The 17,716-nt window shown below is 39.2% G+C and overlaps 1 protein-coding gene across 1 annotated transcript; it reads right to left on the minus strand.

Moving 5' to 3' along the window:
- Positions 1 to 1,217: 1,217 nt before the first annotated feature.
- LOC131749753 (protein unc-13 homolog B-like) lies at positions 1,218 to 17,406 on the minus strand (the record flags this gene model as incomplete). Its single annotated transcript, XM_059051630.1, has 5 exons — positions 1,218 to 1,355; positions 1,890 to 1,963; positions 11,790 to 11,913; positions 13,071 to 13,188; positions 17,307 to 17,406. Coding segments are annotated over 5 exons (554 nt in total), but the record flags the coding sequence as incomplete, so codon positions are not given.
- Between the last annotated feature and the right edge of the window lie 310 nt (positions 17,407 to 17,716).

Genomic DNA, 17,716 nt, shown 5'->3' on the forward strand with positions numbered 1-17,716 from the left:
GACTTTATTTCAAGTGAACCAAATAGCTGATGAAGCAGACAAATCATAGATAATAAATATTGAGGAGATGATATAATTAGAAAATCATCATTGTGCAATCCTAATAAAATGATTATTATTTGTTGCTAAAACCATTAGGTAAAAGGCTTGTGGGATCACTTTAAAATGGATGAAATAGGCTGACACCAAGTTGAATCCACTGTGTAATTTTAACAACACTAAAAGTGAGGCAAGACATAATCTGCCTACAAAAAAAATAAAAAGATATGTTGTGAAATCCTAATCCCCAGTACCTATGAATGTGACCTTATCTGGAAATAGAGTCTCTGCAGATGTAATTGAGTTAATCCAATGACTGGTGCCCCCACAAAAATCAATGGAAATTTGAACACAGACACAAAAAGAGGTGACAACGTACTGTGAGGATAGGCAGACACAACCCAGGAAGGCATGTGATAGTGGAGACAGAGACTGAAATAATGTGTCTATAAGCCAAGGAACAGCAAAGACTGCTAGGAAGCCCCAGAAAGTAGAAGAAAGGCATGGGACAGCTTCTTCCTCAAAACCTCCAGAAGGAACTGATCCCGCCAACACCTGATGTCAGAATTTTAGCCACCAGAATTGTGAGAGAATAAATTTATGTTGCTGTAAGCCACCAGTATGTGGTACTTTTGTTTGTTTGTTTGTTTGTTTTGCAGTATGCGGGCCTCTCACTGTTGTGGCCTCTCCTGTTGCGGAGCACAGGCTCCGGACGAGCAGGCTCAGCGGCCATGGCTCACGGGCCCAGTCGCTCTGCGGCATGTGGTATCTTCCCGGACCGGGGCACGAACCCGTATCCCCTGCATCGGCAGGCGGACTCTCAACCACTGCGCCACCAGGGAAGCCCTGGTACTTTGTTTTGGCAGCCCTGGGAAACACACACTCATCAAATCACTGCATTTTGGCTTCCTGTACTAACCTGTGGATATTGATCATTAATTGACAAATCCAATGGCTCCACTTCATTACTCATTTTCTTTGCTCTCGGTAATATTTCACACTGTCAAGAATTTCTGCCTCAAAACTTTTTTTTTTCCTTTGTTCCATAAACCTTTTTCTGGTTCTCCTACTCTCTCTTTCAGGCAGCTTTCTCAGTCTATTTCGTTTCTCAGGATTCTACCTTTGATGTTTCCCAAGATTTTGTCCCTGTTCTTCAATACTCTTTCAACATACGTTACCTGAGTGAGCTCTTCTATTCCTATGACTTCAATTGCTACAAATATGTTGATAAATCCAAACTCTATGCCCGACCTCATCATACCCTGGGCTTCAGATTCTCTCATGAGGTTGCTTACCAGACGTTTCCTAACAGGTTGCTTACCAGACAAATATTCTAATAGCCCAACATGCCTTAAAGTAAAAAAGCTTATCTTTTCCCTCCACCACCACCAACAAAAACATTCCCCATTCTTGCTGGCCCAGGTTGAGCTGACTGTGTTCTATTCTGTGCACAAAACTCATCTCTGGAAATAAGTTAGGACAGCGGGACTAAGCAATGCAATAGTCTAAACATTCCTAAAAAGAGCACACGATAAGGATACATATCCAAAAATCTGGGAACAAGCAGAAAAAAAAAAGGCTTCTGCTCATCTGTGTAACAAAAGGACAGATTCCCTAGTATAAGCTTGCTCCCCAACAGTCTAGAGCCAGACTAGTGCCAATTCAGCCACTTCTGGGGAACAATAGGAAGAAAACAAAAAGCAGATAGATGTTTCTAATAATAGGCAATCTTCTAGCTACCTTTTTTCTTTAATGCAGTTTAAATTCTTTCATTCTTCAACATGTTCCTGGGTGTCTCCCTTAAAGTGTCCTATAAAGATACTCTTTACATTGTAAAAAACAGTTCCTACCTCATTGTCAGTTCCCAAGGCATTGATTTGCTCCAATTTGTAGGTCCAATATCTGGCTTCCTCCTCTGGGATATCTATCACAAAAAAGAAGAAATCACATTACCATGTTAATAATTTAATCATAGGTTGATAATACTTTAGTCAATCAAACAATCTAAGTTAGAAGGGTGGTGGTGATGGACTAATTCTACTGATGGCTTGGTTCTTGCCATAAACATTATCTTGAATCTTCACAAAAACCAAAATAATATATTATTATTCCCAATGTATCAGAAGACTTAATATTGTTAAGATGTCAATACCTCCTAAAGTGATTGAAAGACTCAACACAGTCTCTATTAAAAATCCCAATTTTTTTTTACAGAAATATAAAACCCCATCCATATGGAATCTCAACACACCCCAAATACCCAAAATATTCTTGAAATGGAAGAACAAAGCTAGAGGACTCATACTTCCTTATTTCAAAACCTACTAAAAAGCTATAGTAGGGCTTCCCTGGTGGCGCAGTGGTTAAGAATCTGCCTGCCAATGCAGGGGACACGGGTTCGAGCCCTGGCCCAGGAAGATCCCACATGCCACGGAGCAACTAAGCCCATGAGCCACTACTACTGAGCCTGAGCTCTAGAGCCCGCGAGCCACAACTACTGAGCCCATGTGTCACAACTACTGAAGCCCATGTGCCTGGAGCACGTGCTCCACAACAAAAGAGCCACAGCAATGAGAAGCCTGCACCGCACTGAAGAATAGCCTCTGCTTGCTGCAACTAGAGAAAGCCACACACGGCAGTGAAGAACCAAAGCAGCTAAAAATAAATAAATAAAATAAATAAATTTTTTTTAAAAAGCTATAGTAAATCAAAACACTATGCTATTGACATAAAGACAGACATATAGACCAATAAAAGAGAATCAAGATCCCAGAAATAAGCCCTTACATATATGATCAAATGATTTTTTTCAAGGGTACCATGAACATTCAATGGGGAAAAGTGTCCTTTCAAGAAATGGTGCTAGGACTTCCCTGGTGATGCAGTGGTTAAGAATCTGCCTGCCAATTCGGGGGACACTGGTTCAAGCCCTGGTCTGGGAAGTTCTCACATGCTGTGGAGCAACTAAGCCCGTGTGCCACAACTACTGAGCCTGCGCTCTAAAGCCTGTGAGCCACAACTACTGAGCCCATGTGCCACAACTACTGAAGCCCATGTGCCTAGAGCCCATGCTCCACAACAAGAGAAGCCACCACAACGAGAAGCCCGTGCACCACAACGAGGAGTAGCCCCCACTCGCCACAACTAGAGAAGGCCCGTGCGCAGCAACGAAGACCCAATGCAGCCAAAAATAAATAAATAAGTAAGTAAATTTATTATTTTTTTTATAAAAAGAGAAATGGTGCTGGCACTACTAAATATAAAATGGACAGAAAACAGGGACCTGCTGTATAGCACAGGGAACTATACTCAATATTTTGTGGTAACCTATGAGGGAAAAGAATCTGAAAAAAAACAGATGTGTATGTATTATAACTGGATTACTTTGCTATACACCTGAAACTGACACAACACAGTGGATCAACTATACCTCAATTAAAAATTCAGGGCTTCCCTGGTGGCGCAGTGGTTGAGAATCCGCCTGCCGATGCAGGGGATACGGGTTCGTGCCCCAGTCTGGGAGGATCCCACATGCCGCGGAGCGGCTGGGCCCGTGAGCCATGGCCGCTGAGCCTGAGCATCCGGAGGCTGTGCTCCACAACGGGAGAGGCCACAACAGTGAGGTCCACATACCACAAAAAAAAATTCAAAAATAAATAAAATCTTATTTTTTAAAAAAATAATTTTTTTTAAGAAGAGAGAGAGAAAACATAGGCAGAACACTCTGACATAAATCACAGCAAGATCTTTTTTGATCCACCTCCTAGAATAATGAAAATAAAAACAAAAATAAACAAAAGGGACCTAATGAAACTTAAAAGCTCTCACAGCAAAGGAAACCATAAAGAAAATGAAAAGACAACCCATAGAATGGGAGAAAATATTTGCAAACGAAGTGAACAAAAAGGGATTAATCTCCAAAATACACCAACAGCTCATGCAGCTCAATATCAAAAAACAAACAACCCGATCAAACAATGGCCAGAAGATCTAAATAGACATTTCTCCAAAGAAGACATACAGATGGCCAATAGGCACATGAAAAGATGCTCAACATCGCTAATTATTAGAGAAATGCAAATCAAAACCACAATGAGGTATCATCTCACACCAGTCAGAATGGCCATCATTAAGAAATCTACAAACAATAAATGCTGGAGAGGGTGTGGAGAAAAGGGAACCCTCCTACACTGTTGGTGGGAAAGTAACTTGGTACAGCCACTATGGAGAACAGTATAGAGGTTCCTTAAAAAACTAAAATTAGAGCTACCATATGATCCAGCAATCCCACGCCTGGGCATATACCTGGAGAAAACCATAATTCAAAAAGATATATGCACCCCAATGTTCATGGCAGCACTATTTACAATAGCCAGGACATGGAAGCAACCTAAATGTCCATTGACAGATGAATGGATAAAGAAGATGTGGTACATATATACAATGGAATATTACTCAGCCATAAAAAGAATGAAATAATGCCATTTGCAGCAAAATGGATGGACCTAGAGATTGTCATACTGAGTGAAGTAAGTCAGATAGAGAAAGACAAATATATGATATCACTTATATGTGGAATCTAAAGTAAAATGGTATAAACGAACCTATTTACAAAACAGAAATAGGGTCACAGATGCAGAAAACAAACTTATGGTTACTAAGGGGGAGGGATAAATTGCGACATTGGGATTGACATATATATAAAATAGATAACTAATAAGAACCTACTATATAGCACAGGGAACGCTACTCAATAATCTGTAATGACCTATATGGGAAAAGAATCTAAAAAAGAGTGGATATATGTATATGTGTAACTGATTCACTTTGCTGTACAGCAGAAACTAACACAACATTGTAAATCAACTATACTCCAATAAAAATTAATTTAAGAAAAAGAAAGAAACGGTGCTAGGATAACTGAGTATCTACATGCACAAAACGAAGGTGGACCCTTATTTAACATCATATAGAAAAATTAACTCAAAATGTATCAAAACCTAAATGCAAGACCCAAAACTGGAAAACTCTTAGAAAAAAACATAGGGCCAAAACTGCACAACACTGGATTTAGCAGTGATTTCTTGGATAGGACACCAAAGGCACAGGCAACAACAACAAAAAATAGACAAATAAGACTTCATTAAAATCAAAAACTTTTCTGCATCAAAAGACAGTATCAACAGAATGGAAAGTTAACCCACAGAATAGGAGAAAATATTTGCAAATCATATATCTGATAAGGGATTAATCCCCAGAATATATAAAGAACTCCTAAAACTCAACAATAACAAAAACCCAATTCAAAAATGGGCAAAGGACTTGATAGATGTTTCTCCAAAGAAGATATAAAAATAGCCGAAAAGCTCATAAAAAGATGCTTAATCATTAGGGAAATACAAGTCAAAACTACAATGAGATACCACTTCACACCCATTGGGATGGCTACTATCAACAAAACAGGGGAAAAAAAACCAAAAAACCAAAATAACAAGTGTTGGCGAGGATGTGGAGAAATTGGAACCCTTGTTGGTGGGAGTGTAAAATGGTACAGCTACTATGGAGAACAGTATGGTGATTCTTCAAAAAATTAAAAATAGAATTACCATATGATCCAGAAATTCCACTTCTGGGTATGTACCCAAAAGAACTGAGAGCAGAATCTCAAAGAGATATTTGCATACCCATGCTCACAGCATTATTCATAATAGCTAAAATGTGGAAGCAACCTAAGTGTCCATCAATGAATGAATAGATAAGCAAAATGTGATATATACATACTAGGGAATATTATTCAGTCTTAAAAAGGGAGGAAATGTTGACATATGCTACAGCGTAGATGAACCTTGAGGATATTATGCTAAGTGAAATAAGCCAGTCACAAAAAAACAAATACTGTATGATTCCAATTATATGAGGTACTTAGAGTAGTCAAAATTGGAGTTAGAAAGTAGAATGGTGGTTGCCAGGGGCTGGGGGCAGAGGGGAATGGGGAGTTATTGTTTAATGGGTATAGAGTTTCAGTTTTGCAAGATGAAAAGAGCTATGGATATGAATAGTGGTGATGGTTGCACAGCGTTATGAATGTATTCATACCACTGAACTGTATATTTTAAATGGTTGAGATAGTTAATTTTATGTTACATGTATTTTACCACAATAAAAAAAGAGTAAAGAAAAATGGTACACATACCCTCATTGTATATATTTAAGATGGACTATAACAACTTCCAAAAAAATGAAACATCTTTTAAAAACATCAAATGTGGGCTTCCCTGGTGGTGCAGTGGTTAAGAATCTACCTTCCAGTGCAGGGGACACAGGTTCGAGCCCTGGTCTGGGAAGATCCCACATGCCACAGAACAACTAAGCCTGTGTGCCACAACTACTGAGCCTGCGCTCTAGAGCCCATGCGCCACAACTACTGAAGCCCATGTGCTACAACTACTGAAGCCCGCACGCCTAGAGCCTGTGCTTCGCAACAAGCAAAGCCACCGCAATGAGAAGCCCGCGCACCGCAAGGAAGAGTAGCTCCCGTTCGTTGCAAGTAGAGAAAGCCCGCGCGCAGCAATGAAGACCCAATGCAGACAAAAAGAAAGAAATAAAATTAAAATTAAAAAATCAAACGTACCCATATATTCAGCACAAAAGAGAAACACTGAGACAAAATATGGATCAGGTCAACTTTGGTGACATTTAAACAGGTACACTTTTTAGTAGTCCACGTGAAGGAATCAAATACAGTCCTTTCTCCTTTGTCCCTCCTATCCAAAATTTCACCTCCTTCCTCTCAAACCTCTCTTCAGCAATTGGTGGCAATATTTCAAAGTCTTATAATAAAACCTTCAAGTAATTTACTACCTAATTTGTACAGCACTCCTCAGCCATAAAATGGTTTACTTTGCACTTGTTGAAAAGAAGTGAGAGGGGAGGAAGAGCTGCTCTGCTGCAGTCTATAAGTTCTGATGTAGAACAAATTCACCAAGATACATTGTTAAGTAGAAAACAGCAAGGGACAGTGAATGTGTTAGAATATGCTACTATTTGTGTTTTTAATAGGGGTTGGGGGTCTACATATATGCTTATAGATTCAAAGACTGCCCCTGGAAAGATATACAAGAAAGTATTAACTGTGGTAGCCTATAAGAAAGAAAGATAACTGATTTGTGAGGGAGACCTAATTTTCCCTGAGTAATTTTTTAAACCATTGTGCATGTATTACTGCCTCACCCCTCAAAATAGTTTTAAGGAGAAAAATACAGAGCTACAAGGATGTTTATTGCAGTACTATTTATAGTAGTACAAACTTTGAACAATCTAAGTACCCAACAACAGGAGTGGTTAAATATATTACAGTTTAAATTAAAAGCCCAGGCTCTGGAGCCAAATCATCCGAGTTTCAATGCTGGCTTTACCACTTACTATCTAACTGACCTTAGGTAAAAGATTTAAATACTTTCTGCCTCTGTTTTCTCATCTCTAAAATGGAAATAATAGTTGGGTCTACCTCAAAGGATTGAAGTGAGGATTAAATGAGGTAACATTTGTAAATGCTTAGTGATATACCCACTGCACACAGTTACTGGTCAACAAATGTTATTTTTATTATTATTGTGCATTCATACAATAAAATAAAATCAACCACTGAAACACATTTTATATTATATTTATATTATAATTATGTAATTGGTAAATAAAACACATTAAAATGTAATACATATAGTGCCATTTTATAGGAAAAACTGTATATGTGTATTAAAAAAACTAAAAGTGGGCTTCCCTGGTGGCGCAGTGGTTGGGAGTCCGCCTGCCGATGCAGGGGACACGGGTTCGTGCCCCGGTCCGGGAGGATCCCACGTGCCGCGGAGCGGCTGGGCCCGTGGGCCATGGCCGCTGAGCCTGCGCGTCTGGAGCCTGCGCTCCGCAATGGGAGAGGCCACAACAGTGAGAGGCCCGCGTACCACAAAAACAAAAAAACAAAAAAACAAAAAAAAAAACAAAACAAAAAAAAACTAAAAGAAACTAAAAGAAACATAACATAAAAAACATCTCTAGTAGGTGAGATCACAAGAAATCTTTGTCCTTTTGCACACCTGTATTTTCTGAACTTACAACATAATTTTAAAAATTAAAAGTTACTATTTTTAAAAGATGATGGTATAAAATTTAATAAAATATTTCAGAGGTTTCTGAATTATCCAAAGGAAAATTCCTTTGCTGAAATATGGCATGCTGCAAGCCAAAATCTTCCTTAAGAAGGACCCTTTAAGTTTTTAAAAACTATATCCCAAACATGGTTATCACAGAGACAAAAGCTTATTAGCACACTTACATTAACTCACAAAGACACTTATCTGAGAGTTTACCTTAACATTTACTCAAAAAAAAATTTATTAGGTGCCTATTATGTGCCAAGCAAACGCTAGAGATACCAAAATAAACTATGCAAGTGCCCTTATGAAACAAAATCTAAATAGAAATGTATACTCCCTATGACACAATACAAGTGATGCAGTTTTGAAAGAGAGGAATGTTTACTTAAAATGCAATGGGGAGTGGACTGACCAGCTTCCAGCATGGCAGTGTGAGGAGCTCCACAGATCTACTTCCTAGAGAATATACTTTAAAAAAATACCATTTAAAGTCTTTAGAAATGGTCCTAAGAGTACACAGCAAATGAAGAAACATATATTCAAGAAAATCTACTACAACTTTAAGAATAGCCAATTTCTGTTGTATTTGAACCAAGACCCATCCCCACCCACCCCCCCTCCCAATTCAAAAAGACAGAAACTCCATTCCAGACTAGTACAGCTGAGAAAAAAGAATTAAGAATACAAGCAACTAAGCCACAAGCAAGAACTCCAATTGCTTTTCTCTTCACCTGCAACTTGGCCTACAGACACACAAGAAAGTCTTCTTTTCTATTTTTCTGAAGTAATAGTTGCTCTGAGTTTAGTTATTTCTGAGCTTACTGGAAAATCATGCCATTTTTGCTCAAATCGCCATAATGTACAACATATAAATAGATTGAAATCATAAGACAGCAGCAACAACAACAGTATACATGAATATCAGTAAACAGTCAAAATTAAAACTGAATAAAGTTAAATTAAATTAAACAAGATACCAACATTTAAAAATTAGGAAATTACAAAATATTGGCAAAGATATGCAGAAAAGAGACACCTGAGACATAGTTGGTAGAAATATAAACTGATACAATCTTTTTTTTTTTTTAACACAAGCAACTTGGCAGTACTAGGAAGAGTAACGATGCACATACCTTTTGACCTATTCTTTATTTAATTAATTTTTATTGGAGTATAGTTGGTTTACAATGTTGTGTTAGCTTCTACTGTACAGCAAAATGAATCAGCTATACATATACATATATCCCTCTTTTTTGGATTTCCTTCCTTTTAGGTCCCCAGAGTAGACTTCCCTGTGCTTTATGCAGTATGTTCTCATTAGTTATCTCTTATACATAGTATCAGTATTGTATATATGTCAATCCCAATCTCCCAATTCCTCCCACCTGTCCTGCTTTCCGCCTTGGTATCCATACTGTTTGTTCTGTACGTCTGTGTCTCTATTTTTGCTTTGCAAATAAGATCATGTATACCGTTTTTCTAGATTCCACATATATGCATTAATATACGATATTTGTTTTTCTCTTTCTTTCTGACATACTTCACTCTGTATGACACTCTCTAGATCCATCCACATCTCCACAAATGACCCAATTTCGTTCCTTTTTATGGCTGAGTAATATTCCATTGTGTACATGTACCACATCTTCTTTATCCATTCCTCTATTGATGGACATTTAGGTTGCTTCCGTGTCCTGGCTATTGTAAATAGTGCTGCAATGAACATTGAGGTGCATATGTCATTTTGAATTATGGTTTTCTCAGGGTATATGCCTAGTAGTGGGATTGCGGGGTCATAGGGTAGTTCTATTTGTAGTTTTTTAAGGAACCTCCATACTGTTCTCCATAGTGGCTGTACCAATTTTCTTCCCCATCAACAGTGTAGGAAGGTTCCCTTTTCTCCACACCCTCTCCATTATTTATTGTTTGTAGATTTAACCTATTCTTTAAATTCTACTTTAAGGAATTTATCCTAGATTCATAAATGGGCATAGATAAAGCTGTTAGTTACAGTGGTATATCAAAAAAACTGGAAACAACCTACATGTCAATCAATAAAGGACTGCAAAACAAAAAAAGGATTGCTTAGATAACTTATGATATAAAGCAGCTGTTGAGATCAGCAAGATAGATCTTAAAGTATAACATGAAATGATGTCCAAGATAATATGCTTTAGTTTGTACAATACTATTACCATATATAGTACATAGAGTATGACCCAAATTTTGTCAAAATAAACTTCTAGAGAAGAAATTTCTTGGGCTTCCCTGGTGGCACAGTGGTTGAGAGTCTACCTGCCAATGCAGGAGATATGGGTTCGTGTCCCGGTCTGGGAAGATCCCACATGCCGCGGAGCAGCTGGGCCCGTGAGCCATGGCCGCTGAGCCTGCGCGTCCGGAGCCTGTGCTCCGCAGCGGGAGAGGCCACAACAGTGAGAGGCCTGCGTACCGCTAAAACAAAAAACAAAAAAAAAGAAATTTCTTGTGCCTAAACCAAGACACAAGAAAGTTAACAGTAGTTTATTTCTGGGGAATGCAAAGGAGGTCAAAAGAAGTAGGAAGAGAAACTTAACTTTTTATCCATGTACATTTCCATGCTATTTGAATTTTTATAAGGAACATGTATTTTTGCATGATTTTTTCTTTTTTCTTTTTTTGGCTACGTTAGGTCTTTGTTGCTACGTTGGCTTTCTCTAGTTGTGCTGAGCAGGGGCTACTCTTTTTTTTGTTGTTTTTTTTGCGGTACGTGGGCCTCTCACTGTTGTGGCCTCTCCCGTTGCGGAGCACAGGCTCTGGACAAGCACACTCAGCGGCCATGGCTCACGGGTCCAGCCACTCCGTGCCATGTGGGATCCTCCTGGACCAGGGCACGAACCCATGTCCCTTGCATCGGCAGGCAGACTCTCAACCGCTGTGCCACCAGGGAAGCCTGGGGCTACTACTCTTCATTGTGGTGCATAGGCTACTCATTGCAGTGGCTTCTCTTGTTGCGGAGTACAGGCTGTAGGCACCCGGGCTTCAGTAGTTGTGGCTCATGGGCTCTAGAGCACAGGCTCAGTAGTTGCAGTGCACAGGCTTAGTTGCTCCACAGCACATGGGATCTTCCCGGACCAGGGCTAGAACACTGTCCCCTGCGTCGGCAAGTGGATTCTTAATCACTGAGCCACCAGGGAAGCCCTTTTTGTGTGATTTTTTTAAATTACTTTGTAAATTACTATTCTATTTATTAGTGCTACTTCAATGCTTAAATTGACAAATCACAAGGTATATATTCACTTCAAGTCAATAAATGTTAAAATATTATCAAAAGAATAAATCATTGATATTCTCTGACAAGCAGGTATTTTATTATAATAAATAGTTATAAGAAACTAAATGACTTGAAAAGAATGATTTCAGTGTGGATTCTTTGATGAGCACCATTCTAGAGTCTACTTTGCACATTCCTGAGCTAGGTGTTATAGGGAAAGGAGTAGAAGACAGAATGCCCTGAAAGGAGATGGCTGACAAAAGACACAGTAAGAAAACAACTAACAAACAATTTCAAACAATGTGGTAAAAAGTATTAAATGGTTTTTCAAATCTAATCAGACTCACCAAAAGGCAACTCAAATCTTGTATCCAGCAAAATTTTATGGGGAGTTGGGTTTTTAGTTCCACAGATCTCATCATCTTTCATTAAAGTCTCTGCCTCCAACGTGGACCATTCCCCAGGCCCTTCCTAGAAGAGAGATCTAAGATTAAACTTCACTCTTTCATGACTCCCCTCTTGGTTAAAGGGCCAGGTCTTTTCCTCTCATTTTCCTTGTCAGAGAGCTTCTGAGGGCCATTCACATATCCTAATGAGGCAAACACATCAGAGTCACCACCTGACTCTGCTGTATGTGGCTTCTGTTCTCCCTCTTTGGTGGGAGAGCAGCTTTCACTGTGCTCAGCTTTCTGCCAGCCCACAGAGGATAGAATTTCCAGAGCAGTAAACTCAAAAATAAAGCATCTCCATGGATCAATATTTAATCTGTACAATTCTTAATGACTATGTGACTTAATGTGTCACTATTTCTAATCACTAAAGAGCTAGTAACATTGCTAGTTAAGTTGACCTGAACTGGGGCCACAGTGAAAATATTCAAAGTGAGTGTCATAGGGAAATGATGCTGAGTTATGTTCTAATCTGGTAAAGTGGAGAGGAAATTCAGTCTTGAAAATAGTGTATTAAGACAAGTGTGAATACCAATTGCCAAGCCTGTAGTTCCTTAAACTCTGTTAGGGTTATACGTGGAAGAAGGAAGACTGAAATCAGGTCCCTGGGATAGGTGACTCAAAGAGCTGGCTGAGGAAGTTTAATGGGACTCCACTCAGAACAGTGTCTTAGAGGGAATGCAGAAGTCACAGGTATCCTAGATCTCTCTCTCTCTCTCTCTCTCTCTCTCTCTCACACACACACACACACACACACACACACACACACACACACACACACATTCTCTCTCTCTCTCTCTCTCTCTCTCTCTCTCTCCCTCCCTCTCCCCCACCCCTCTCTCCCCCTCCCTCACACTCCCCTCCTTCACCCTGCTGATCCCACCCACCCCACCACCACCACACACACACACAGAGTACTCAGAAGGGTCTATCTACCTGATAAGGCTAAATAGGTACTCTGGCACCTCTGAGTTCAGTCACAGTGCAGAGGGAAGGCCAGACTTAAATAAAATCCCCTGAACCTCTGGGTGACATTAGGAATAAGCTGGTTTTATGTCCTCTAATTAGAAAGGCGGCAGAGAAATCTGAGATATATGGATGATCGTTAGCTGAATGGAGCTAGGATGTGGAGAAGCAAGGGCTAGAACCCTACTGCAAATGGGCAATGCCCTGACTGACCTCATCTGACTGACGAATAGTCTTCAGTGCAATCCACACAGTCCCCACCATGGTGTCCCAGATCAGTCCTTTGTTCCATACTTCCACACTTAGACCCAGGTCCAGGCGACTAATCTCACTGAAGGAAAGAAGAAAGCCCTTTTTTAGAAAACCAGGTAATATGAAAGAAACATCTACATCTCCTGTTTTGCTAAATCTTGAGTATGTCCTGATCAGGATCCTGTCATCAGGGAAAAAGCAAAATGTCCCTGATGCTGCAACCACTCTTTAGGTTCCTAGAAACCTATGTAGGGTATGCACAGAAAAATGCCTCTGTCAGTCTGTCCCCTCTCCTTTGGAGCTACAATCATGGTTAGACTAATACAGTTGCACAAGAACAATGAAGCCAAGCAATGAGGGCATTACTTCCAGGAGTGTCTGCCTACAATCTCCAAACTTAAGCAACAGTTTTATATGTTTTATTGTAATACTAGCACTGCCTCCAACTTATACCTCTGGATACAGGGAACTATAAGGAAAAAGCAAGGTTTCTTTATAACAAATATGAAAGGGAATCCAAGCAAAAGTAAAAGGGCCCATGAGAAGATCTAAGTTTGATGGGAACATGTGGTCAGAGGCAGGTGAGGGACACTGGAGTGTGCTAGTTCATTATCAGTTAAAGCAGGTACTGTCACTTATAAACAAAATGATCAAAGGATAATGATAAACACAATGATTTTCCTGTAGTAATAACTAGGAAAAATTATTTTAAAAGAAATTATTCCAGGGAGCCAGGTGACCACTAAGCAAAAGCAGTGTCATACATGGAAGAATATCAGCTTGGAAGGGCTAACTCAAAAATAATTATGGACTTAAGGTGAAACAAGCAAACACTTATGTTAAGGCTAAAAACATTCTCCAGAAAGCTCTTATGGAAACACAAGGTTATTTGAGGGGAAATGCAAGAAAGATGAGAAAAGGCCAATTCCTGCAGGAAAAGCAAAAAGGTATTCTCAAGAAAACAACAGCTATTCATCACATGTAGAAGTTTCAAGTTTGTGCTTTAGAGATAGCTTGGCTTCCCTGTTGTACTATTAAGATACATGTTCTCAGATTCACTAGTTTGGGATGTGGCCTTATAGCCATAAAATTCATATCAAGTGTGTTGAAAACAAGTGAAGCAAAGCAAATTTGCTCCTCTTACATAAACACAGCAGAATAGAAAAGTACTGAGTTCATTTTTTTCATTTATGTTTCCTGACATATACAATTCATATGGCTTGGTGCACTGGGGAAGACACACAATATAGGACCTAGCTCCTATCTCTGAAAACTTCCAAGCTATCTGGAGAGCTGTTCAAAACCAAAAAGTAGGTGACCAAACCCAGCCACTATGTTAGGGCATTCACAGTGGGGAAACTGAGCTTTTGGCACACAGTTTCATTCAGCCTAATTAATTGATTAGCCTTGGAAAAATATATGTAACAACCCCAAATCTTCTGAATCTGGAAAAGAAAAACTGCTTGGGGATACATATGCAATATTCCCAAAGCAAGTCCTAAATAGCGTCTCAAGCCAATAGCTAAAAGAAATAGCCAGAGGTCTTTACAGCTTGACTTGGACAGATAAAGAAGAAAATCTGTTCTCAGGGAACTCTGGGGAATAAAGCCCAAACAATGAGGATATCTTCTGTGAGAAGTCTCTTATCTACATCTGCTCAGATGGCCCAAATAAGAGAAGTCTGAGAGCTCTGTTTATGCCTCATCCCCAGAGCTCTGGAGAAGTTCCTGTTCTGTTTACTCAATCAACAGTATATGTGCCCACATGTATACAAGATTCTGAGCTAGGCAAATTCACAGTAAGTGAAGATGCCCTCCTTGCCCCTAAGAAATGAACAATCTAGTCCTGGAAATAAGACAAAGAAATACTAAAGATAAATGAGAAGTACCAAAATGAGTATTAGATACTACCACATAATACATTAGGGAGAAAAAGAAAGGAGAAAGGGGAACAAGTGACCAGCAATGGAGTTAACCAGTGACAGAAGAGAAGGATAGAGGAATAAGGAATAGGAGCAGTAAGGTGGGTAATGTAGCTAATAAAACCTGTGTGTAGAAGGAGAGAGGACAAAATTCACACAGCATCTCAAGGTGGGAGACAGAAGAAAAGTCACACATATCACAGTAGGGTTGAAAGAGTAAGTGCTATGGGAAATTGGAAAATAAACAAGTAAGAATAAAGCTACTATGCTGATGAGAGACTGCAGAAGATTGAAATGTTTCACATTCTGGGAACAGGTATAACAGCGAGTGATTATTAGAGCCAACTGGAAATCAAAAGAAAGCAGGATTGCTAAGTTTATATACCACAGCCAGAACTGTGGTATGGCTAACAGGGAAGAGACTTGAAAAAACTGTTCATAGTTTACATGAGTGAAGAAAGAAACAAATGGTCTCACTTTGATGTCAATATAACAGATAAGAATAAATCAGGTTCATAATCTTGAGAGAGAGGCAACCAGTGAGAAATTTGACACCACTAGCCTCTTCTTGAAGCCCCAGTTCTTCAGCTTCCAGGACACTACTATCTCGTTTCTCCTTCTTGCTCTCTGTTCACTCCTTCCTAGTTCTCTCTGTCCCCTCTTTAAATGCTGGTGCTCTCCAGGCTCTACCCCAGGCCCTTTTCTCACCCAACACACTCTTCCTAAGCTTTCTCATCTATGCCTATGGCTTCAACTGACCAAAATATTTCTCCAACCCAGGCTTCCATGAGTACCAGGTTCAACTTTCTAACTTATCTTTCATAACTTTCTTCTTACCTGTCCTATAAGAACTTCAAATATAAGCTTGTTCATAACTGATATATTATTATCTCCTATCCTAATAAGTAGCACACCACTCACCCAATCATCCAAGACAAGTCTTGGTTCTACCTCCTTAACATCTTCTATCCATCCTTTTCTATCTATCCTTCTGTTACTGTCTTAGCCCAAACCCTCATAATCTTAACCTTTAACTATTATAATAAAGTTTCCTAAATGGTACTATAAGCAGCAATATATTAAAAGCCCAGAGGATTGGAATGTTTCCCCATAAAAAGAGTCATCCTATGTCTGAGATGGACTATAAAACTCATAAAGCAATTTCACTTCAATCACAAATTTCACTGCAATTTTAATACATTTTCTTGGTTGACCCCCTTGTGCCCACCTTCCCAAAAAATAAGCATAACGTTGTAAGTGAGAGTAGACCTTTACAGATAAGGAAACTGACACTCAGAGAAGCTAAGTGATTTGGTCAGCCCTTCAAAATGATATAGTACATTTTTCTTCCCTTTCCTAGAGCAGAAAAAAAAGAAATTGCTGAAATTTAAGAGGAAAAAAGGAAATAGCAAGTTTTTAAAGCCAGAGCTTACAATCATAATATACTAAATTTTGTGTCCTATGCAAGCAATTCTACTAATATTTACTCATTTTTATTAATTAGATGAAGGTAGAACATTTTACTCCATAAAGCAAAAGGATTATAAGCACAGACATCCTCATCTTCGAAAGCAGGTGACTTGGAAACACAAACACAGTCCTCACATGCATAACCACATTCCTTCAAGAAGCCTTCTGAGAATCAAAGAAAGATTAAGTTAGGTTTAATATCATGCTCAGTATGTTATACTACACCTAATTCTGACCACTAGGAAAATCTGACTAGGTAGTGTTTTCACCCATGTAAACTGAGTGTTTACTCAAATTCATAATTCGCCTCTGAAAATAGATTACAAATCGGGAGACAGGGCTTCCCTGGTGGCGCAGTGGTTGAGAATCCGCCTGCCGATGCAGGGGACACGGGTTCGTGCCCCGGTCCGGCAAGATGCCACCTACCGCGGAGCTGCTGGGCCCGTGAGCCACGGCCGCTGAGCCTGCGCGTCCGGAGCCTGTGCTCCGCAACGGGAGAGGCCACAACAGTGAGAGGCCCGCGTAACACAAAAAAACCCAAAAAACAAAATAAAACAAAACAAATCGGGAGACAACAAAACTGCAGATGTACTTTACCTACCACACACCAAACTTGTTCCTTTCTCTAGTTTTCAAAAAGAATATTTAACATGCTATTAAAATGTGTTTTTAATTATTTAACATATTTTATAAGTCTTAGATATACACAAAATCTTCAGCCTCTACTTGTTTAATCCAATGTGATTACCTTGGAAATATTGTCAAATATTGTAGGCATGCTGCTGCTGCTGCTGCAAAGTACTTACAACATAAAATCTTGTTCCCAGGAAGGTTGATCGCCACGGACTGCTACAGTTGTGCTCTTCACATTTTGCACTTTCAGGGTCACATATGTGTTAAATTTGTCTTTGAAAAAATGCAAAACAAAGATATAATACTTAGTGCTCAGATGGTTATCCAGTCTCACAAAGCCCTTGGAATTAAGTAATGTCCAAATTACAGTATATGTAAGAAAAAAATGGAATTATATATTGTACAATATAGCATCATTCTAAGCAGAGAGGTACAGAAAAATTAGAAAACACACACTATTCTCAAAAGCATAATCTACAATAGTGTTTTTCAAATTTAAGGACTATATTTTATATTTGACCAGTAGATATACATACACACACATATAAACAAAAACAAAAGCTTTATGAAATGCAAGATGTGA

This window comes from Kogia breviceps, unplaced genomic scaffold (assembly GCF_026419965.1).
Source record: "Kogia breviceps isolate mKogBre1 unplaced genomic scaffold, mKogBre1 haplotype 1 scaffold_441, whole genome shotgun sequence".
In the NCBI taxonomy this organism is placed as follows: domain Eukaryota; kingdom Metazoa; phylum Chordata; class Mammalia; order Artiodactyla; family Physeteridae; genus Kogia; species Kogia breviceps.